Source organism: Ziziphus jujuba, chromosome 5 (genome assembly GCF_031755915.1).
Source record: "Ziziphus jujuba cultivar Dongzao chromosome 5, ASM3175591v1".
NCBI lineage: Eukaryota > Viridiplantae > Streptophyta > Magnoliopsida > Rosales > Rhamnaceae > Ziziphus > Ziziphus jujuba.
The window spans coordinates 26,904,484-26,927,159 of NC_083383.1; the positions used below are offsets into that span (position 1 = coordinate 26,904,484).

General features: G+C 31.3%; 3 protein-coding genes across 4 annotated transcripts; all 3 read left to right on the forward strand.

The window, feature by feature from the left end:
- Window positions 1-5,084: 5,084 nt before the first annotated feature.
- LOC107430480 (uncharacterized) lies at window positions 5,085-12,574 on the forward strand. The gene is made up of 9 exons (XM_016041321.4): window positions 5,085-5,471; window positions 5,575-5,696; window positions 7,075-7,282; window positions 7,381-7,921; window positions 8,020-8,271; window positions 8,372-8,563; window positions 8,649-8,723; window positions 8,831-11,365; window positions 12,041-12,574. The coding sequence occupies exons 1-9, from the start codon at window positions 5,314-5,316 to the stop codon at window positions 12,338-12,340; spliced, it is 4,383 nt and encodes a 1,460-aa protein (XP_015896807.2). The 5' UTR covers window positions 5,085-5,313; the 3' UTR covers window positions 12,341-12,574.
- An 829-nt stretch (window positions 12,575-13,403) lies between these two features.
- Window positions 13,404-17,102, forward strand: LOC107430484 (uncharacterized). 2 transcript variants are annotated; one of them, XM_016041327.4, is made up of 6 exons: window positions 13,404-14,014; window positions 14,404-15,055; window positions 15,137-15,336; window positions 15,426-15,673; window positions 15,821-16,254; window positions 16,342-17,102. In XM_016041327.4, the coding sequence occupies exons 1-6, from the start codon at window positions 13,746-13,748 to the stop codon at window positions 16,612-16,614; spliced, it is 2,076 nt and encodes a 691-aa protein (XP_015896813.1). In that variant the 5' UTR covers window positions 13,404-13,745; the 3' UTR covers window positions 16,615-17,102. The 2 variants fall into 2 exon arrangements, with proteins under 2 accessions (XP_015896813.1, XP_015896812.1); XM_016041326.4 differs by having other exon boundaries at window positions 15,821-17,102.
- Window positions 17,103-18,830: 1,728 nt separating this feature from the next.
- Window positions 18,831-21,249, forward strand: LOC107430458 (subtilisin-like protease SBT3.11). The gene is made up of 3 exons (XM_016041296.4): window positions 18,831-19,129; window positions 19,289-19,386; window positions 20,974-21,249. Exons 1-3 carry the CDS (start codon window positions 18,885-18,887, stop codon window positions 21,045-21,047), a joined length of 417 nt encoding a protein of 138 aa, XP_015896782.3. The 5' UTR covers window positions 18,831-18,884; the 3' UTR covers window positions 21,048-21,249.
- Window positions 21,250-22,676: the final 1,427 nt, after the last annotated feature.

The following is a 22,676-nucleotide window of genomic DNA, read 5'->3' on the forward strand; positions in this document are numbered from 1 at the left end:
TAAGAACAATTTTTTTTTATTTATTTATTTTTAAATCACGAATTGAGAATCACACCCTAATTAAATATGTAGTATGAAACAAAATCCATTCAACTCTATCTATAAAATTTAGCTTTACTCATGCCGGGCTTGATTCATATGTGAATAAGTAATTAGCCTCATGGGATTGAGATACAGCTAGTTTTTTTGATTGCAGAGATACAGCTAGTTTAACACTTTATACATTTGACCGTTTTAAGATAATTTTATAGGGATAATGGTATGGTTACCAACTTTATTTATTAGTTTTTCTTTTACGTCGAAATATATATATATATATATAAATATATCAGTTTTGATCGACTGATATCAAATAGGTTATTTATATAAATAATATATATGTAAATCAAACCTTTTTTTTTTTTTTTAGGGGTACAAAATTGATAAAGAAAATTGGACTAAATCAGTATTTTTATGGGTGTATCTTTCAATTTTCATCAATTTTTTATCCAAAAATATTTACAGTTTAGACATATCGTCTATCTTTTTTTTCTTAATCAAGAAATATATTGTTTATATATATATATATATATAACCAATATGAATATTAGATGGTCAATTTTCATTAAATTCTAAAATAAATAGAGGAGGATTCGAAATTATGTAATAATTTTAAAAAGGAGATATTATTTCAGAAAATATTATGAAAGTGCCCCCTCTCAATTTTGTCTAACTTAGACCTCACATAAATGAATATATTTTGAGAATTTTTAATTGCACTGTTAAATGAACTCTATATAGTTCCATTATAAATTATATTTCTGTTTCCATTTAAAATTATTATTAAAAATATTTACCTATTAAACATATTTGTGCTCAGAATTATAGAATTGAACATTTCAAATGTGTTTAAAAATATGTAATTGAATATCTTAAATATATTTAGAAATGTGCAATCTTATGTTTTTAGATATAAATATTTCAGATGTGTTTATAAATATATGTTTAAACATTTCAAATGCATTCAAAAGTATGCAATTGAATGTTTTCAGATAAAAACATTTCAAATATGTTTAGAAGTTTGTGATTGAACATCTCAAATGTACTTAGAAGTATACAATCGAATATCTTTAGAGACATTTATAATTTGAAGACCGAACAATCTAACAAATGCATTTTACATTGCCCAAAAGTGTTATAATCGGGAAAAAAATTTTGTAAATTTTCTATAAGTTTTATCTAAAAGTGATGTAAAAAATTTTTGTGGAGTGGTATTTGATTTGTAAGCGATTTGTGGAGGGAAAGAAAAAAAAAAACACATATTTTTTTGATTTAGTTAAGAGTATAAATTATGAATATTTTAAGTATCAAAAATATTGTATAAAATTATTTTATATTTTTTATATATTCGAATATTAGTATATAAAGATCGATATTATATAGAGTTTTTTTAGAATTGTGAAAAGAATTAACTTTATATTTTGTTTTATTAAAATATCATTATCTTAATTAATTTTCTATATTTAGTTTGTTAAAATTATAACTAACAAATATAATTTTATATTTTTAATTTTTTTCATTTAGATTGTTTAAATAACTTTTTGTTTGAAAGGATAGTTTCTAATATTACCTAACATATTTAATGATTAACTAATTATTTAACTGGCTAACAAAATGAACCTCTTATGTATATTTGTTTTCTTATAAATTTGTTGTGAATTTTCATTGAAAATATTAGTTGAAATGAAAATCTAACATGAAAAAGAAAACATCAAGGATAAATATTGATTTTATTTTATATTATGAATAGTTTTGTTTGTATCTTTTTTTTTCATGTATATATATGATTTTCAATATTCGAGGCAGACTTGAATGTGAAACCTCTTATCTAAGAATGGCTCTCTTAGAAATTTTTTTTTCTAAATACGCGGAAAACTATTATTAAAGGGACAAATTCAAATGTAAATAAAAATTGATGAGGTATTCAGTGTTGACATTTATTATGATGATAGAAAAAATATTTTATGTAATTAACTGTTATGCTTTCTTTTTGGCTAAAATATATAACATGTAAATTGTGAGTTGGTGTCACCTTTTATTTAATTTTAATATTTGATGTATGACTTATTTAATATTAAACTCTTAGGTAGGAATGTGTTGGGTACCTATATGGAAAATGATCGATATAAAAAAGGGGGAAAAAAAAAAAATCTTCATTGCAAATGGCCATATAAAAGTATTTTTAATGGCATTGCCATTGTCATTGGTAAATTTTAGCATTTTATCTTCATTTACTGTCTTTTAATAGATAATGTTAAATTTTTGCAATACCGAATTAGTGTCATCTTTGATATGATCTATTTAAGAATTATGTCGAAATAACAAATTGCAGTAACATATTGGAAGCATTCTCCTTTCCCCATGAAGCCTAGAATTTATATTGGGTTAGTTGCTGATACTTTAAATTCAGAACTTTAGAATTGCTTCAATTGAGTTTGTAATTTCGAATTTTTTATAAATTAAATTAATTGACTAACGGTATTTATTTTACCACTAGATGACATATGCATGATGATATTATGATGATGTCATAAATCGTTTTTAGTAAAAAAATAAAAAAATTATTTTTTAAAAAAGAAAGCTCTTATTTTTCTATTCTGTATTTATGATTTTTTTATTTGAAAAGTTGTATCTAATCCTGTTTATTTAAACTAAAAGTCCAAAGAAATTAAATATTTTTGAATTTAAAATTAGACCAAAAATAAAAATTTACAATAAAATTGGAATTTTGATCTAATAAAAATTATTTTATCAAACCAAAAATTAAATAAAATAATTTTAATAGATAAAAAATTTATAATAATTTTTCTGCGCAAACCATAAAAAAGTTAGACAAAAAATTAGGCCAAAAAAATAAAAATAAATTTTAATTTTTATGTTTTTTATTCTGGTCTAAAAGGAAAATAATGGTAGATTTATACTCACTTGTGAATCATTGAATTCTATAATGTATGAACCATTATAAAAAAAAAAAAAAAAAAGATTAGAAATAGAATTAACCACTTTTGCTTAAAAAGATAAGGATATAAAAGTAATCAAAATAAATTATTCTTTTTTTACTATTAAAAATGTAAGGATCTAAAAATAATAAAAAGAAAAATAAAAATAAAACCTATAATAATAATTTTATTTTATTTTTTATATAAGACCAAAATTAAAAAAAAAGAATAAAAATTAAAATTTATTTTTATTTTTATTTTTTGTCTAATATTTGTTTTTTTATGGTTTGGTCATAAAATATTATTACAACTTTTTGGTCTGATTATTTTATTTAATTTTTGGTCTAATAAAAATATTTTTACTAGAGCAAAAACTCCCATTTTGGTTTTATTTTTATCTTTGTCTAATTTTAAGTCTAATTTTTATTTTTGTAATTTTGGTATAGTTTTTGTATGGTTTAGGTATTAAAAAAATAATATTAATTTATGATATAAAAAATTAATTTATTTAATTTTTAATCTAATAAATTTTTTTTATTAGATCAAAAATTTCACTTTTATTTTTATTTTTTATTTTTTGGTCTAACTTTAGATCCAAAAATATTTAATTTTTTTGAAATTTCAATGTGAATAAAATAAAAATGAATATAATTTTTCAAATAAAAAATCATAAATATAAAATAAAAAATAAAAAATTTATTTTTCTCAAATTTTTCTTTTTTTTTTGAAAATGAATTATGATATAAAATTAACAACATTAATCAATTAAATTGATTTATAATAAATTTAAAATTTTCAAATAATTTCAAATTTTAAAATTAAATTTGTATTATTTTAAAACTTTAAAGTACTAATTAGTAATTAGTCTTTAAAAAAAATATAATAAAAGAAATATAATATTTAAAAAAATTTACCATAAAAAATGCATTTTGTTGTTTGATCTGTTGGTACTCTTTCCCATGTGGGTGTGTAGCTTGGTTGAAAATTCGACAAAGCCGTACAATTGCGAGGTACCCTCATGGAAGAACCCTTTTAATACCAAAGGAAAAAGCCACTCCCCTCTTAATATAAAAATAATGTTTTAAAAAAAAAAATTAAAATCCATTCAAACTTATTTATGCCAACCTTGATTTGCTATGTCATGTAATAAGTAATTACATATATATATATATATATATATTTCACAAATATATATACCTTAATTAATTTTACAGGATTAATATTATATATGCTCTAATTCTGCTTCCCAAATAATTGGTGTGGCCAGAGGATATATGTGACCATATTAATAGATAAAAATATAAAAAATTAAATGTAAATAAATAAACTTTTAAATGAATATATAAAAAATATAATATAGACATATAAATGAAAAATTCATAAATAATAAATCTATATGTGTATTATCATTGGATTTTTCCTTACCAATTATTACAAAAGTTTATAAGTCAATTACTCTGTCTTTACATTTTATTTTTGTTGGTAATTTTTTTTTATACATATATGTATTTATATTCCCTATTTTAGGGTCTAAATTTTTTTTTTGAATACATTATCTAAATTAAAAATTATCTAAATTTTTCATTTTTCGATTGATTCAAACTCATATATTTATAAATACAAATAAACATACTTAACCATTAAAACTAATTCATTATTTAAAAAATTAAAATAATAATATTTAAAAAAAAATTATGACTCTACGCATACCGACATACGCAATTGCAACAGACAAGAAAATCTATGTTGCGGTGATTCACAATTTTCTGAAAGAGCAATGGTACACCTAGTAAATTTTTTATTAAAATTTTAATAATTAATTACATGATAATTTTTTAATAATATTAAATTAATATTATTTTAATTTTTTTTATAATATTAAATTCATATTATCTATACGAAAATAAAGTATTTAAAAAAATATTAAATGATGAATATTAAAATTTTAATAAAATTTTTTTATCAAAATATATATGTTTATCCTTGCAGAAAATACAAAAGCATTTCTGTAAAATTACTAAAAAAAGAGAGGGTGTTACCGTAATTTTGACTCACACCAGAGGTGCCCTTTTGCCTTTTTTGAACTCAGTTTTTTAAATCAGTCGTCTTCTTTCGATCAACTTTTCAGTTGGCGAAAACTCTAGAAAACCTCCATTGAAGCGGTGAAGGAAGAGAGTAATAATAATAATAATAATATGGTAGAAGATCGACTGCGATTCATATAAAAAAAAAAAAAAAAGAAAAACGAAAATTAGGAAAAAATAATAATAATAATAATAAAGAAAGCGATCATTGAGAGAGAAAGGGAGAGCGAAAAAAAAAAAGAGAGGCAAAAATGGAGAAATCATCGGAGGGCTCGCGAGAGCTTCAGTGCGTTGGGAAATTGGAGATAGCGAAGCCAAAGCCCGTAGGGTTTCTCTGCGGCTCCATCCCTGTTCCAACCGATAAAGCCTTCCATTTCTTCAATTCGGCTCTCATTCCTTCCCGCCAAACGTCCTTACTTTCTCTCTGATTTTCTTCTTTTTTTTTTTTTTTTTTAATATAATTTTGGGAGCTGAGCTGAAACTGTGTGTTTTTGTTCTTGATACTGTTACAGAGTGAGTGCTCCACGGTATCGGATGCTTCCGACGGAGACGGATCTCAATAACCCTCCGCTCCTTTCGAGTTTGCCTGAAAAAGTTCTTCCAATTGGCTCTGTGCAGTCTAAGGCCACCGGTGGTACGTCTTTTCTGCAACCTTTTTCTTTCTTTATTTATTTATTTAAGGTTTTGCGTTTTGGAATTTGAGCTCGAATTTTCTGTGTTTGGTGAATTTTATCGGTGAATGAATGATGGTGTTGAAGGAAGGGAATTTTGGCTTTGATGGAAATTTCCTTCTGTGTGTGTGTGAGAGAGAGAGAGAGAGAGAGAGAGAGAGAGTTTGAAGGAAAGTAAATCCTTAAAATTTTTTGATATTTCCAAATTTCTCATGAATGTCAGTAATAAGAGCTTTTTTACTATCTTATAAAACTGGGGGATGAAGTTATAATTGCTCGGTAGTTTCCAACTGGGCAACACACACATCCCACCCATGTTGGTGGGACTTTAGAAGTAAAATTTACACGTCTCACTGATGTATTGTATCGCCTCAGTGGATTAAAATCATGTCATTGTTCAAATTGACTACGTAGTAATAAAGATTGGCTAAGCCTAATTTGGCCACTCTAGGAGCAACTGTTCATGGACATGATGGAGAGATATCGTCTGATACACAATATCAATATATTTTTCTTACGATGTGTATGGACTAAAAAAGAAAAAAGAAAAAAAAAAAAAGTTAAACAACGCCCTTTTGATTAAAACAGACCGAGTGTGGTGTAAATCTTTGTTGTTTTGTGAAAATTAGGAAGGTAAATTTTCTTGACATTAATAGATAATAATTATGATGCCATTAAAAATGAAATTAACGATTGAAAAAAAAAATGCACTTATAGTTCTTTAGGAAGTCTTTAGTACTTCTATGGTCTATTAATGATATTCGTAGTTTACCTTAATGATTGATGCTTTATCTATGTATAAGATGTATATCATAGTGGGAATAATAGGAAAATTAATTTTTAGGAACACCATAGACGCCTATAACTAGATATGATATGACAAACACACGCATGTAAGTATATATACTTATAGCATCTTATAGTTAAAAAGCGTATACGCTTCGATGCAGGATACAATTTTTTTCACAAAATGATTCATGTTACTTTACGCATTGCAACAATTTATAAATGTAATAAGTACTTAATTGATTATATATATATATATATATTTTGATAATCATGAATAGCATAAATAAAATATATCTTGTCCAATAATTAAAACACGCCTTAGGGATTATCCCTGATAAGTATCAGATACTTTTTTCTGAGTAGTTAAACCTTGGATACATTTATGAAGTATCTTGTAAATCTTAAAAACTATCTGAAAACATTTTGATGCATATTTAACTACCTTTTCTTATTATAATGCTACATAGTCTTGTGCATGTGTTGTGTGGATAAATTTCATTCTTTCTGAAGCGTCAACTACTGAAGGCATATTTTTCTGCTGATACTTGTCAGATTTACCTTGGGATGATGGCGCTGTTACAACAAATCTCACTAGGAAATGTGAGGCCCTTGCTGTGTCTGGTTTGGTTGAGTATGGAGATGAGATAGACGTAATTGCTGCAACTGACATTCTGAAGCAGATATTCAAGATTCCATATTCCAAGGCTCGATTATCAATTGCAGTCCATCGTATTGGGCAAACACTAGTTTTGAATACCGGGTACAAATGTGAACACTGGCTGCTTCTTTTGTTACATGGTACCTTTTTTTTTTTATTTTTTTTATTTTTTAACTAAAACATATTTTTATGAATGATAGGCCTGATGTTGAAGAGGGAGAGAAGTTGATTAGGAGACATAAAAATCAAACAAAATGTGCAGATCAATCTTTGTTTTTGAATTTTGCTATGCACTCAGTTAGAATGGAGGCTTGTGATTGTCCACCAACGCATAATGTCCCAACGCATAATGTCCCATTGGCTGAGCAATCAAACTCTTCTGTTCTTCCAGGAGTAAATACTCAGTTTATGGGGCAGCATAATGATATTGCTCAAAATGAAGAATTAAATCATTGTTCTGAGTATGCAAAGGTTAAGCAGGATGGCTTGTATTGGGGGAACAAGAAGAATAAGAGAAATAAAAAATGTGATCCTGTCAAAAAGGTTTCACAAGTTGGTGAGAAGCCCAGGTCTTCAATGCAAGAGTCTGAAAAAAATAGAAGAGTAGGTAATGATGGTTTTTTAAGGGTTTTGTTTTGGCAATTTCACAATTTCCGTATGCTTCTGGGGAGTGACTTGCTATTGTTCAGCAATGAAAAATATGTTGCGGTTAGCCTGCATTTATGGGATGTTACGCGGCAGGTAGGCATATGCTATTGAAAACATGTTTGTTGCAGCATGTCTTGCACCTTATTTTATGTTGTCCTTCGTTTCTTACTTGGTGCTTCTATTTTTTTCAGATTACTCCCTTAACATGGCTTGAAGCTTGGCTTGACAATGTCATGGCTAGTGTACATGAATTGGCTATCTGTTACCATCAAAATGGTGTTGTCCAGGGTTATGAGCTTCTGAAAACGGATGATATATTTTTATTAAAAGGAATCTCTGATGATGGCACTCCTGCTTTTCATCCGTATGTTGTCCAGCAGAATGGCCTTTCTGTTTTGAGGTTCCTTCAAGATAATTGCAAGCAAGAACCTGCAGCTTATTGGGTACTGTTGTGATGTAGTTTCAAAAGAACTAGTATTTTCTTTTTATATATATTTATTGTACTGCTAGTGACATGTTCTTGTTATCTCCAAAAATTTTCAGCTGTATAAAAGTGCTGGTGAAGATGTAATTCAACTTTTTGATCTTTCTGTTATTCCTACGAACCATTCTTCCAGTGATTGTGATGGTGTCTCAAGCGACCTTCCTTCTCTCATTCATAGAGGGAGAAGTGATTCCTTGTATTCTTTGGGGACTCTTTTGTATCGAATTGCTCACAGGCTCTCTCTTTCGATGGTGTGTAAGAAAGATAACATCACTTTTGGATACCATATCCTTATAGTTTGTATCAGCCATTACAAACTTCTTTGGTTTCTTGCAGGCTCCAGATAAAATGGAAAAGTGTGCAAAATTTATAAAGAAATGTTTGGATTTCCTGGAAGAGCCAGATCATTTGGTATTGTTACTTTCAGGAATAATTTAGTGTTTTCATGCTTATTCTTATTTCTGGTCTGTCTTTTCAAAACTTAATTGAACGATAAGGATGAAACTTTTGTTGGACAGGTTGTACGAGCATTTGCGCATGAACAATTTGCAAGGCTTATCTTGAATTACGATAAAGATTTGGACTTGACATCTGAAGCTCTTCCTATGGGATGTGAACTTATGGTTACTGATGTTGCTGAAGAAGAATCTATGGACTTTTTTAGTAGTATTTCTGAGTCAGGTGTTCATGGAAAGGTTGCCTCAGTGGTTGATGAGGAGAATCTGTGTGAAAGTGGACAAAATTTTCAAGATTTAGCAACAGAAGCTTCAGTTAAGATGACTCTCGAGGAAAATATTCATGGTCCGAGACAAATGATTGAATCAGGTGAATTAGAGTTTAAAGATTCCAGTGGAGCTGTGTCTTGTTCCTGTGGTGATGAAAACCTCACAGTTTGTGAATTGCCTCCAACAACCACGCATGTAGTTCAAACTATTACTGATCCAATCTCCACTAAGTTGGCTGCAATTCATCATATTTCTCAGGCTATTAAATCTCTTAGATGGATGCGTCAACTGCAGAGCACTGAAAAGGAGCTGATGGAGGAGGGTTGTGAAACTCCTGATAGGCCACCTCCATCTGTCGATCTTTCTGTCTGTGCATGTGGTGATGCTGACTGTATTGAAGTCTGTGACATTAGAAAATGGCTTCCAACATCTAAATTGGATCATAAGTTGTGGAAACTTGTTCTTCTGCTAGGAGAATCTTATTTGGCCCTTGGACGTGCTTATAAGGAGGACAGGCAGTTGCATCAAGCTTTGAATGTTGTGGAGTTGGCTTGTTCTGTTTATGGATCAATGCCTCAGCATCTTCGAGATACAAGGTTTATATCTTCAATGGTTAATAGTTCATCATCACAAATGAAATTTGATTATGGCAATGAGAAATGGAGATCCTACAATAGCAATGTGAAAGATGTGGACTCTAACTCTAATGATTGCTTTACTTCTGAGCAATTCTCTTCAATATACCTGTTCTGGGCCAATGCTTGGATACTAGTTGGAGATGTTTATGTTGAATTTTATATGGTCAAGGGCAATGAAATGACTATACAATCGGAGAGGAAATTTTCCACTAGAGATTTGAAAGTTTCATCTGAGGTTGTGAAGGAAGTCAGAAGGCTCAAGAAGAAGCTAGGGCAGTTTACACAGAACTGCAGTACATGTTCTCTGGTAAACTGCAGCTGCCAAAGTGATAGAGCAAGCAGTGGTAGCAGTGCAAGCAGTAGTAGCAGAGATGGTACGACAGCATATGGCAGAAAAAACAACAAAAGATCATTTGCTAAGAGTACCATCTACTCACGTTTTGGAGAACCTGAGGATGGCAGTCTTCATCATAAATTTGACAATGGACAGAGTTCTGATGGTGGATATCAGCACCACAACAGAGATGATGGAATTCTTACTGAAGCTTCTAATACTGATATGCTTGATGTGAAAGTGGGAGTTACAAATTCTGGAAAACTAGAGGGAGTCTTGGAGGAACATGATTTGGGGTCAACAGTGGCTTCTCAATCAGAAGTCGCTCCAAAAGAAACACCAAAAGTGAAAAATGGTGGGATATTCAAGTACCTTGGAGGTCCTGTAGTTGGTGATCCTGAATACAATCTTTCAGCAGCCCTAAGTTGTTATGAAGAAGCTAGAAATGCATTGGGTGGACTTCCATCTAGTTCAGGTGAACAACAATCTTTAATGAAAAAGAAAGGGTGGGTTTGCAATGAACTGGGACGATACAGGCTTGAAAGGAAAGAACTTAAAAATGCTGAACTTGCATTTGCGGATGCTATAAAAGCTTTCAGAGAAGTTTCTGACCATACAAATATTATATTAATCAATTGTAATTTGGGTCATGGTAGAAGAGCATTGGCTGAGGAGATGGTGACAAAGATTGAGGATTTTAAATTACATTCAATCTTTCAGAATATGTATGACCATGCTTTAGAGACTGCTAAATTAGAATATAGTGAATCACTTAGATATTATGGGGCTGCAAAGTTAGAACTAAATGCTATCACAAAAGAGGCTGAATCAGTGATCAGCAGCTTGAGGACCGAGGTATATACGCAGTTCGCTCATACATATCTGAGGCTAGGTATGCTATTGGCCAGAGAAGATACAACTGCAGAAGTTTATAAAAATGGGGTCATTGAAGATGTATATAAGGGTTACACCAGTTCTAGTGGCAGAAGAACAAGAAAAGATACACAAAAGCATGAGATTTCAGCCAATGATGCCATTAGGGAGGCATTATCTCTGTATGAATCCATGGGTGAATTACGCAAACAAGAGGCTGCATATGCTTATTTTCAGTTGGCTTGCTACCAAAGGGATTGTTGTTTGAAGTTTTTGGAGTCGGATCTTAAGAAAACAAATTTATCTAAAGGTGAAAGTGGCATTCTTCAACGGGTGAAGCAGTATGCATCCCTAGCTGAGAGAAATTGGCAAAAGGCCATTGACTTCTATGGCCCCAAAACACATTTCATCATGTATCTGACTATTCTTATAGAGAGATCAGCGCTTTCTTCGAGCCTTGCAAGCCCTTTACATTCAAATACAGTATGTTCTTGATTACAGTGCTTATTTATTTCTTGTTATTCATTTACCCAATTTTTAACTTTAGAAAGATTATTTCATCCTTGTGTTCTTGTCTTTAGTGCTTATAGATGTTCTTTAGAAAGGAAATTCAGGTGGGATGAAAAATGGTGAAATCAATAAGCTTAGATGTTATATTACGCCTCCTTACGGGGAGAGCTAACATTATTTCTAGCTTTTTATGGTTAAAATGTAGCTGCAAATATTTAGAAGCAAAATATATTTATATATATATATATATATATATAATTTTTGTACTCTATTAACTTGATGCACACAGTTGGATCAAATCCTACTTACCCTCCAATCTCAATGCTTTTTGAGATTGAATGTGACGTGACAGAAATCGTCTGCATCTATTCACGAAATAATTATATTGCTTGCCTTCAACATAGCTATTAATAATGTGACGGTGCTATATTCTGAGAGATATATTTCTTTCAAATTATCTGAATTATATCATTTAATTACCATTTCATTTGCTACTTTATGTATGCAAACAAGGAAACATTTCTGTTGTTCTGCATGGGATTCTATAACTATCTATGTTCCAGAATATTCATTATATCACTAGCATGCCACAAATTATTGTGATGTTATTATGTGCTCATGTTAAACTTTTTTGTGCTTTCCTTCTAGATGCTGGAGTCAGCTCTTTGTTGCATGCTTGAAGGACGTCACCTACCAGAAACAAACTTAGAGTCATTGAAAATCAACCATCCTGAGTTACATTCCAAATTTTGGAGTCAGCTGCAGACGCTTTTGAAAAAAATGTTGGCTGTTGCTCTTTCAGCAAGTGGAAACAAGCCTCCTTCCCAACCAGCTCCAGTATCTAACAGATCTGTAGATGCGGGAAAACTCCGGGAGCTCTATAAAATATCTCTGAAGTCCAGCAATTTCAGTCAGTTGCATGCTATGTATTCCTTGTGGATTTCGTAGTGAGAAACTTGACCCCTTAAAGTGTATTCTTTGATAATGTGATTGTAATAGCTGAGCTGAATGTAGCTATCAACATATTTGGTTTTGCTCGCAGAAAATTGTAATAGAAAGTATTAGCCAAGACATTTCAGGAGGACGAACTTGAAAAGATTGAGGGTTCTATTTTGAATTTGTTCTTTCCTTGCCCTTCAACAATGAGTATATAATTGGAAGTTTTGCAGAACTATTTATATCTATAGAGTCGTACTGTGATTGTGGTGTATATATATATATATATATATATGGATTTCAAAGTATACTTTAAAACGATGCAATCTACCCAAGATATACACCTAATCGAGCTATAACCGGCCAGCATGCATAGATTATGTTTTAACCGACTAAACATACCTCAGCCGTTTGATTTAAGCTGTATCAAACCCTCAATTTCTGTCCCATATGTTAAACAAATCATAGCCTATACCCGAATATCAACATTGTTTTTTGCCATCAAAGTTATTACCTGAAGTAACCTGTGTACACTGGTTTACTTGCAATTTGCAAACAGCGATTTTGCTCGAGGATATTTGAAGAAAAAGAAAATGAGTTCTCCATATCTTAAACAATTAAATTTATTGAACATAACGTTAATTTGTATTTATATTTATGTTATTTACAGACAATCTGTGTACTTTATTTATCTATGAGTTATAAATGTTGGTTATTTTTAACATGTTCGACCACAACGCTATACTTGGTACCCTATATTTATTTATTTTTGTTTTGATGTTGAGGTGCGACATTCGAAATTGAATCATTGTTTAGAAAACAGTGATTTTTATTACTGTTCTTGGTACTACTTATGGCTAACTGTTCAAATCATGTAACTTGGAACTACTACATGCCGAACCAATTTTTATTTTTATTTATTTATTTTCAGAATTCTTGCATTTCTGATTGGGAAAAATTATTAATAATTACTCTAATTTATCCTATAAAATAAATAAATAAATAAAAATATATAAAAAAAAAAAAAAAAAACAGAAACTTCCTGAGTCAGACCCAGTACAAAAGCAGGCTGTTAGAGTCAGAGCCCATACTAGAAGCAGCCCATCAAAACACAGAAAAAAATTGAAGTCGAAAGTGGGGGAAGACTCTGCTCTCGAAGCTGCTACTGTTCGTCGTCTTCTTCTTCCTCTCCCTCCTCAGCCATGCAACACTCCGGCGACAACTACTTCAATTCTCTGGCAACCACTCCACGTCCAACGAAACAAGCTGCCGGACCAATTCTCTTACCATTTCTATCATAATTTTTTTTTTTTTTTTTTTACACGACCCCTAAAACCCTTTTTGTCAAAACCCCTTATCCTTTCTGTCTTTGTAGCTCCTTGTCTAAAAAAAACCGTCAAATACGTTAGTGGGGTTTATGGAAATTGTTGAATCCTTATATGAAATCCCAGTTCAAGATCCAGAAGAGGAGGAGTTCTCTTCTGCTGATTTGAACTGGGTCAAGTTTGGTAACCTGGAACACCATGACGATGTAGCTCTCATACCTTATGACCGTGTTGATGCTTTCATACTTGGTGAATGCTCTAATGTCGAATGCCCTACTCGATTTCATATTGAAAGGGGTCGAAAACGTTCACTTGGTAGCTTGAAGGATTTCAAGGACGATGAGTATTTGGAATATAGACTGTGAGACCTTTTTTTATGCTATATTGTTTTATGAAATGCTTATTCTGCTGATAATTCATTTTAGAAATATGGGTTTTTAATCCTTGGGGGAATACTGAGAAATTTTGGTTTTGCTTTGTGTTTTTTTACATTTCAATAGTTTTCACATGTTATAGACTAGCAGACATAGATTGCAACTTTTGGTTTCTGAATTTATTTGAGATTAGACAACAATTATGGCTAAGAAAATAAAAACTGCCAACAACAGCCACCAGTTAACTAGGCCCATATGCAGTAAACTATAAACATTATGGAATTTTATTTTATTTTTTTTTCCATTTTTTTGTTATATCAACTCTTTCCTTTCAAGTGTCTAAAATTGTTTGATTTGTGGTCTTAAAACTCTGAAGGTATTGGTGTTCCTTTGGTCCTGAAAATTATGGGGAAGGTGGGGGTATATTACCCAGCAGAAGATATAGACTTAATACTCGAAACCGTGCTGCTAGACCCCAATCCATGAGGGGCTGTACTTGCAACTTTGTAGTGAAGCGGCTCTATGCTCGTCCTTCACTTGCGCTTTTAATATATCATGAGAGGCGCCATGTGAACAAGTCTGGTTTTGTTTGTCATGGGCCGCTTGATAGAGATGCCATTGGCCCTGGAGCTAAGAAAATTCCGTATATTTGTAATGAGATTCAACAGCGAACTATGTCTATGATCTATCTGGGAATACCTGAAGAGAATGTGTTGGAGAAACACATTGAAGGGATTCAACGATATTGTGGTTCAGATGCAAAGGTCAATAGCCTTGCTTCCCAGTATGTCCACAAACTCGGGATGATAATAAAGCGGTCTACTCATGAATTGGATCTAGATGATCAGGCTAGTATCCGCATGTGGGTTGAACGCAATAAAAAATCTATATTCTTTTATCAAGACTCTTCAGAAACAGATTCTTTCATTCTGGGAATTCAAACTGAATGGCAGTTGCAGCAAATGATTCGCTTTGGTCATCGCAATCTTATTGCAGCTGATTCAACGTTTGGTATAAAGAGACTCAAGGTAACTACTTCATCGAGGTTTCTTTCTACAAGATTTTAGAATAACGGGGGCGGTGTTTATTTAATCTGTTTAAAATGACAGTATCCCTTCTGCACACTTCTGGTGTTTGATTCAAGACAACATGCACTCCCTGTTGCATGGGTCATCACACGCAGCTTTGCAAAGGCAGATGTGTCTAAATGGATGAAAAGCCTTCTTGATCGTGCACGTAGTGTTGAGCCAGGATTAAAGATCAGTGGATTTTTAATTGATGATGCAGCTGCAGAAATTGATCCCATCAGGCAGGTTTTTCTTGCTCTATAATTTATTGTTTGCATTATGTTTATGTGGTTGTAAAAGTATTTTCATGAGTAAATTTCTGGATTTTCAGGGATGTATTTGGTTGTCCTGTTCTATTTTCTCTTTGGCGAGTTCGGAGATCCTGGCATAGGAATATTGTTAAACGATGCAGTAGTATAGAAGTTCAGCGGGAAATTCTGAAACGTCTAGGTACACTAGTTTACAACATTTGGGGTGGAATTGGTTCCCTCAGTGGAGCCTTGGAAGAATTAACACAGGATTTTGTTGATCAAACTGCTTTCATGGAATATTTTAAGGGCCGTTGGATTCCTAAGATTGGTTAGCTTTCCCTTTCTCTCTGTTTCTATCTATCTGTCTATCTATCTGTGACCATCTTCTCTCATCTAGGTGCAAACACGTTAGTACTTCATGTGGGATGAATTTAAGAATTGTATAAACAATAATCTTTTGTTTTTCTCTGCATAGAAATGTGGCTTTCAGCAATGAAAACTCTTCCTCTTGCAAGCCAGGAGGCATCTGGTGCCATCGAAGCTTATCATGTAAAGCTAAAAGTGAAACTGTTTGATGATTCTCATCTTGGAGCACTCCAAAGGGTTGACTGGCTGGTGCATAAGCTGACAACCGAATTGCATTCAAGCTACTGGCTTGACCGCTATGCAGATGAGTGTGATTCTTTTCAGAGTGTCAAGGAGGAGTATATTGCTTCTACATCCTGGCACAGAGCATTGCAAATTCCAGATTCTGCTGTTACCTTAGACGACAATGACCGTCTCTTTGCCAAGGTTTTAAGCCAGAAAGACAGTAGCATTTCACATTTAGTGTGGAATCCTGGATCAGAGTTTGCTTTTTGTGATTGTGCATGGTCGATGCAAGGAAACCTTTGCAAGCATATCCTCAAGGTTAATATGATATGTGATAGTAAACAGGGTCATCAACCATCCTTGTCTTTTCAGTCATTTAATGATATATTAATGCATCTATGGCAGAAACCAATGGATGATTCAGTTGGACTGGACCAGTCCATGGCCTGGACTTATCAGATGCTTGATCAAATTCAAAAACTTGTTGAATTGAATGGTTCTAAAGATATTGGCACCCTGGTAAATAATCTGCCAACGAGATGGGTTTCTAAGAAAAGCAGAACGCATGTTGGCAAGCCTTCTTCTACCGCAGCTCTTCCATCTAATTCTAATGGTACAAGGACTGCTGCAGCTAGGAAGAAGAATCGGAAGCGGAAGAGATTGTCACGATTAAGATAATCAAACAGTATCATGAAAATCAGTATCAGTTGAAAAGTTATAGGGGATTTCAACATGTTTAGATACAATTAACACATCCAAGGTCGAGATTAACTCTTCTTGGAATGTGAACTATGTTTCCATTGACCTATGATGAGGATGCACCCTGGCATCGAAGATGTAACTTTACTAAATGGTAAGTTCCTTGGGATGATTGGAATTTGGAATTTGCCATGTTTAAACTAAGATATATAGTCTGGATGTTTGTGTTAATTGAGCATGCATCCTGGATAAAATTTTGGGGCAGATTCCTTGACATGCTAGAGAAGGTAGCTCTCCGGATTTGGTTCAGGGATCTCAAGGCATTTTCAAATATTTGAGCAATATGGTTTCTAACCTCCAATTACCTTACTATATATTGTATTTGTTTATTTATTTTTCGTGTTACCTTTTGAGGACCCCCCTTGAACACATATTCATTTAAAAGAAATCTTATATGATTTACTTTATGGTTTTCTTTTTCTTTTTTTTTCTTTTTTTTTTTTGGATAAACTGATTTACTTTATGTGGTTGCATCATTTTGATGGCATTCTGTGTTCCATGGAATCCTGATGGTATCCTGGAACTTTGCCATGTAAAAGGACCGTGTTACAGCTATTGAGCCTTGTTTGTTTGTTTGGTCATTTACAGTAATACTCCCTTTATACTTGCAACAATTTTTTCTGTGACTTAAAAACTCACAACATTTGAGATGTAGGAATGGGTGGCTAACTAATTAAGCTTACACAATGAGCCTTATCTTTGATGATCCAATATCTTTAATAATTATTGGATCACATCAAAAATTAAAATTTAAAAATTTAAAAAGTAGTTAAATATATGTTTAATGATATAATAAAATCCTATTTAGGAGAAGTGAATCCTATTAAAATTTATTGATTAATAAATATAATTTTAAATCATAATCATTGATCATATATTTATAATTCATATTAAAAATCTTATTGAATCACAATCATTGATCACATATTACATTTCATATTAAAAATCTTATTTAATCATAATTATATATATATATGCAATAAAAAAATCATTTTCAAACTAATGGTAATAAATTTATTTAATAATTTTTATTATTTTGCAATGGGTTTATTTATCTGTATATATATATATATATAAATAACTTTTAATAATTTGTTAACTATTTAAAAAATGTCAAAGTAGTTGATATTTTAAAAGGTTGATAAATAAAGTAGCATAAGTAAGAATGTTGTATTTTAAATAAATATGGTGTTCACTTGGATGGCAAATGTTCATTACCATTTGGGAAGGAAAAAGAGAAACAAGAAAAAAAAAAAATTTGTACGTACCACCACTTTGACTACGGTGCACGGACAAGTTTCAGGTTTTGTCAAAAAAACTATGTGCGTCAATTTAATATATATATATATTTAATATATATATATATTGTAAGGAATGGAAATTCTATGGTAAAGATAATTCGTACGAGAATTGCAATATTAATGATGATTTTTTATAATATTAACGATAATTTTTTAAAAAATTATTATTAATATTATAAAAAAATATCATTAATATTATAATCCACATAAAAAAACCTTTCGTATCATAAATAAATTATTATAAAAATCCACATAAAAAAACCTTCCGTACCTTAGACAAACTATTATAAAAAGATCGGTATCTATGACAGAAAAAAATACATGTTTCGCCCAAAACTAAAAATAAAAATATAAAAATAATAAAACGAAAACAAAAACGAAGATAAGTACGAAAAAAGCGGTGGAATAGGAAGGCCAAGTGGCAGGCGTTGGATAGAAACAAAGAAACGGACCGCCTCGGAGGGTCCAAAGCAAAACAAACAAGAAAAAAAAAGGTTAAGCTAAAGAATAAAAATTACAATACTAATATATATTTATATATGTCAAATAAAAAATTTTACGGTGCAGATATTTCTTCCATACAAATAATATTTAAAATTAATATTTTTTAGATTTATTACTGTATATTTAAAATTAATATTTTTAAAATAAAAATAACAAAATAAAATCGATATTTTTTTTAAAAAAAAAAATATTAGCTTTGAACGGGGACTGCGAACTATCTATACAGTTAAAAAAAAATAAACTCTATAATATTAATTTAATTTTTATAAATGTCTTAACGGTTAAGTCCCATATATATATATATATATATATATATTCCTTTTTTTGTGAATAGCAAATTTCATTATAAATTGGGGCTCAAAAAATCAAAATCAAAAAATCGTAATGGTCTTATATCAAGGAGGAAGAAGAAGAAGCAGTGTTAGTGTTTGTTTGGTGTTGATTTCGATAGTTTGGATAGGCATGGCCGACTCGTCTCCCAAACTCGGTGTAGAAGGAGATTCCTCTTCTTCTACCACTCCTGCTGCGGTTTCCGAATCTGCCGTACACATCATCTACACTGAACAGCCCCCAAATAATGAAGAGCCTGAATCCTTCCACATCCGAACCCTAGCCTCCGTCTTCGGCAGGTTTTGCTTTCTTTCTTTTTCTTAATCTTTTAATCTGTTTGTTTCCTGCGAAAATAGAGGGAAATTGAAATGGAAATTGGATGCTTCTGTCTGTGTTTGTGTTGGAATTATAACATTGTGATTGTTTTTTTAAATTTTTTATTATTATTATGCGCTCAGTGAGGATGCGGCGAAGGAGGCTCTGATTTATAGCTACAAGAACGCTGCCAGTGGGTTCTCTGCTAAACTCACTCCACAGCAGGTTTTGGAGATTTCAAGTACGGGGCTTTCTTCATTTTACTTTCTTTTTGTTATTATTCTTTTGCTTTCGATTATTTAATTTCAAGTTCTTTTCTTTTGATTATTTTATAGCTGCTTGATTTCTTGCATTTGCTTTCGAATATATTATCCTTATTAGTTTGGTTTTCTTTGTATGCATAAACCGTATTAAGTTATTTAAAATAACACTTGTTAATAATCTCCATTCATTTTCTAAAAAATTTTGGTGAGGGTCCATTATAAAATTTTTTAATGATTATTTAATGGTTTTCATGCAAATAGCTCTTAATTTTTTTTTGCCAGTATAAATTATATTATATATGTGGAAAGATAATTGTGGTAGTGAGAAAATTTTTGGTGCATAAAAAACAAATATAAATACTGAGGCTATCCTGTTGATGTTTGGTTCTTGCTGAGTTCACTATATAACGCTTTTTACTATTGTTGTTGTTACCTCCCTTTGTATTGTATCCAAGTAAAATTATAGTTGTTATACCAATAACCCAGAAAACAAGCAAATTGTGCTCGATACAACCTTTTTCTTTCAAATACTTACTCTTGCAGGATCAAATTCTCAAATAGTGATAGATGTACCAAAATGGTGTCTTGATAAGTTCCTTGATACTTACAGAGCCGTATGTGAGTCACTTTACTGTATGCCTAAGGAAGGTTGATAAACTTCTTTATTGTCTCCTTAGTATCAGTACTGGTGCTTCTAATTTCAATCTAGGTACAACTTTTTTATTGATGATGAGATAGCCGTTGGAAGAAATCCAGGAGTATCAGTTGACACGATTTAAATGATAGCTGTTATATGTGAACATGAACTATTGGACTTTGATCTAAGTGTCTTTTTGAAACATTAGTTTGGGTTTCTTAATAAAAACTAGACGCTTAGCCATAACAAGTTGTACCTTGCTACAAAGTCGAAAGGGGGCTGAGGTCAAATTTTTAAGCCACTAATATCATTACCATTTCTGATTAGCTTTACAAGACTCTAGATCAGCTCTACAACCAACAAAGTGGGTTCCTCCTTTTGCTGAATTTTCAAGTTATCATTTGCAAAGATGCCCTAGAGTTTTAGGTTTTGTGTTAATAAAATTACTTTCTAGACAAAAGAATATCATACTGAGCATACAATAATTTGGCATTTCCTAACCAGTGTGGCTTTTTATGTATCATGCTCCTAAAACAAGGGATCATGGGTAGTTATTTTCCTAGAAATTTCATTTTTTTCGACTAGATAGGCAACAAGTTAAAACTTATGATACTGGTTAAATATTCCCTGTCCTCTTTTAAATGGTGATTTGTTAAAGGAAAGAGCATTTTGTGGTGGTTATCTGAACGAAAATAATTTCCCATTAATTAAAAATTGGATGCTGTTGGACTAATGAAAGAAAGTGCAATGCAAAATAAGAAGGTGCAAAGCTTTGGCTTTCGTACAAATTTTAAAAAATATTATTTTAATGTGAGAGAGGGGGGCAAAAACCCAAAAAAAAAAAAAAAAAAGAGCTTAAATTAAAGAGGGTATTATCATATTGAACTTTTGTTTGAGACTTGCTTATTTATTTTCGTTCTATTGGCAGAGCAACCAGGTGTTCTTCAAGTTGTCCCAAGCAGGACACTTCAGCTTCATTCAGGACCAGCGAAGTTGCATTAAGCCTTTAAATATGAACTATATACGCTAAGAAGACAACTTTTAAAAAGGGTTGTATGCCAATGTGGATGGACAAATTAAGCCTATATGTAATACTCTTTGCCATGGTGTGATTTATATTATATTAATAAGGTTTTCGAACCAATCACGTATAGAATTCTGCTGTGTTTCCATTTGTAGCATGTATATATATCATATTATCATATGCCGAGTACTTGTTTAACTGTCAATTCTGCTAGTTTCTGTCTATTGATTTGCATTGTCTGCTTTTGGCCTCATCTTAATCAGTTTTTTACTTTATTTATTTATTTTTTATAGTGGGGGTTTGGAGGTTTGAACCAGGGATCATTTTTTGAGAATAATAGTAAACTTAGAAGTTTAATTACACATTACTAATTTCTACTGTTAATAATGTTAAAACAACAATGCGATGAGAAAATTATTTTAAGTGGAACGCATAGGATTAAGAAGTGTAGTGAACTTGCATGCTTAATGTCGATAGGCCAGTGCACTTGTTGAACTCTAGGGAAGACTTGGCTTTCAAAATGAGATAGTATATTTTTTTACCTTGGGACATGAGAAATAATTTGGTTTTCACCCTGCGAAAGCATATGACATTAGATTTTCTCCTACTGTAATCATGGAGTAATTGGATTTTGCATCATAATGGGAAATATATCTCATTTGGATATGTAGAATTAGCAAGAAGTGGGTCATCATATTCTTCATTACTTTGTGTTTTCTTGATTTTTGGGTGAAGGTTGAATTTTGAATCTAGAAATTCATCCTATCATCCCTGGAAAATTACCTATCTGTCGAACTCTGAAAAATTTGCTCTACTCTTGGGAGTACACAAATGGGTGGGATCCATCTAGGAGTACAACTCCATTCCTCACATATGAGTGGGATCAATGTGGGAGTAGTGGAAATTTGCTGTTCTTTCTTTATTTTTCTCATCATTTGAGGTTATCTCGTTAAAATCCCCAATATAAATCTATTTGGTATCAAACCAAAATATCTGCTAGTCTTTTAGGTAGTGGACGTGGCTCTGACCTTCAGGATGACCATAGAAAACCTGTAAATCTGATCACCTCTTTTGTCTTCTTGCTAAATCATTGCATCAATGACTCTGGGAATAAAAGTGAGTGTCACCTCCACATATCTTTCCGAAATAAAGCTAAACCACCTCCTAAACTCACTTTATTCACCCCAAAACATCCAGACATATCTAAAACTCTTTTTCTTCCAGCAAGCTTGTTAACAAATAATAAAGTTTCTATTAAAAAATGCAGAGCAGGAATGTCCGTTGGTTCTCAAGTCCACCTACATTCCAGCTCATTATTTTCATGGCTCGTGGTTCATAAGTTACTTTCTCCTTCGTTGTATCTCTCCATGTTCATCCAGGCCACTTTGTTCTGCATAACATGCATTTATTGAAATGATAAGGCATAATATAAGTTATATAAACAACTTATTGTTATTTTATCACCATATATAACCTACGGATCTATCAAATTATATAAAGCTTTTGTATATTGTTGTTTGACTAACAAAAGATATTTTACTTCTTAGAAGATAAAAAAAGAAAAAAAAAAGAAAAAACAAATTGAAAAATAAAACTACAATATGTTT

Excerpts from the sequence above, each read along its gene's own strand:
- LOC107430480 (XM_016041321.4), top strand. The coding sequence starts at position 5,314 with ATGGAGAAATCATCGGAGGGCTCGCGAGAGCTTCAGTGCGTTGGGAAA. Across the intron at positions 5,472-5,574 it reads CTCATTCCTTCCCGCCAAAC|AGTGAGTGCTCCACGGTATC; the intron begins GTCCTTACTTTC and ends ATACTGTTACAG. Across the intron at positions 7,922-8,019 it reads TATGGGATGTTACGCGGCAG|ATTACTCCCTTAACATGGCT; the intron begins GTAGGCATATGC and ends TATTTTTTTCAG.
- LOC107430484 (XM_016041326.4), top strand. The coding sequence starts at position 13,746 with ATGGAAATTGTTGAATCCTTATATGAAATCCCAGTTCAAGATCCAGAA. Across the intron at positions 15,056-15,136 it reads TTGGTATAAAGAGACTCAAG|TATCCCTTCTGCACACTTCT; the intron begins GTAACTACTTCA and ends TTAAAATGACAG. Across the intron at positions 15,337-15,425 it reads GCAGAAATTGATCCCATCAG|GGATGTATTTGGTTGTCCTG; the intron begins GCAGGTTTTTCT and ends CTGGATTTTCAG.
- LOC107430458 (XM_016041296.4), top strand. The coding sequence starts at position 18,885 with ATGGTCTTATATCAAGGAGGAAGAAGAAGAAGCAGTGTTAGTGTTTGT. Across the intron at positions 19,130-19,288 it reads CTAGCCTCCGTCTTCGGCAG|TGAGGATGCGGCGAAGGAGG; the intron begins GTTTTGCTTTCT and ends TTATGCGCTCAG. Across the intron at positions 19,387-20,973 it reads GCAGGTTTTGGAGATTTCAA|AGCAACCAGGTGTTCTTCAA; the intron begins GTACGGGGCTTT and ends TTCTATTGGCAG.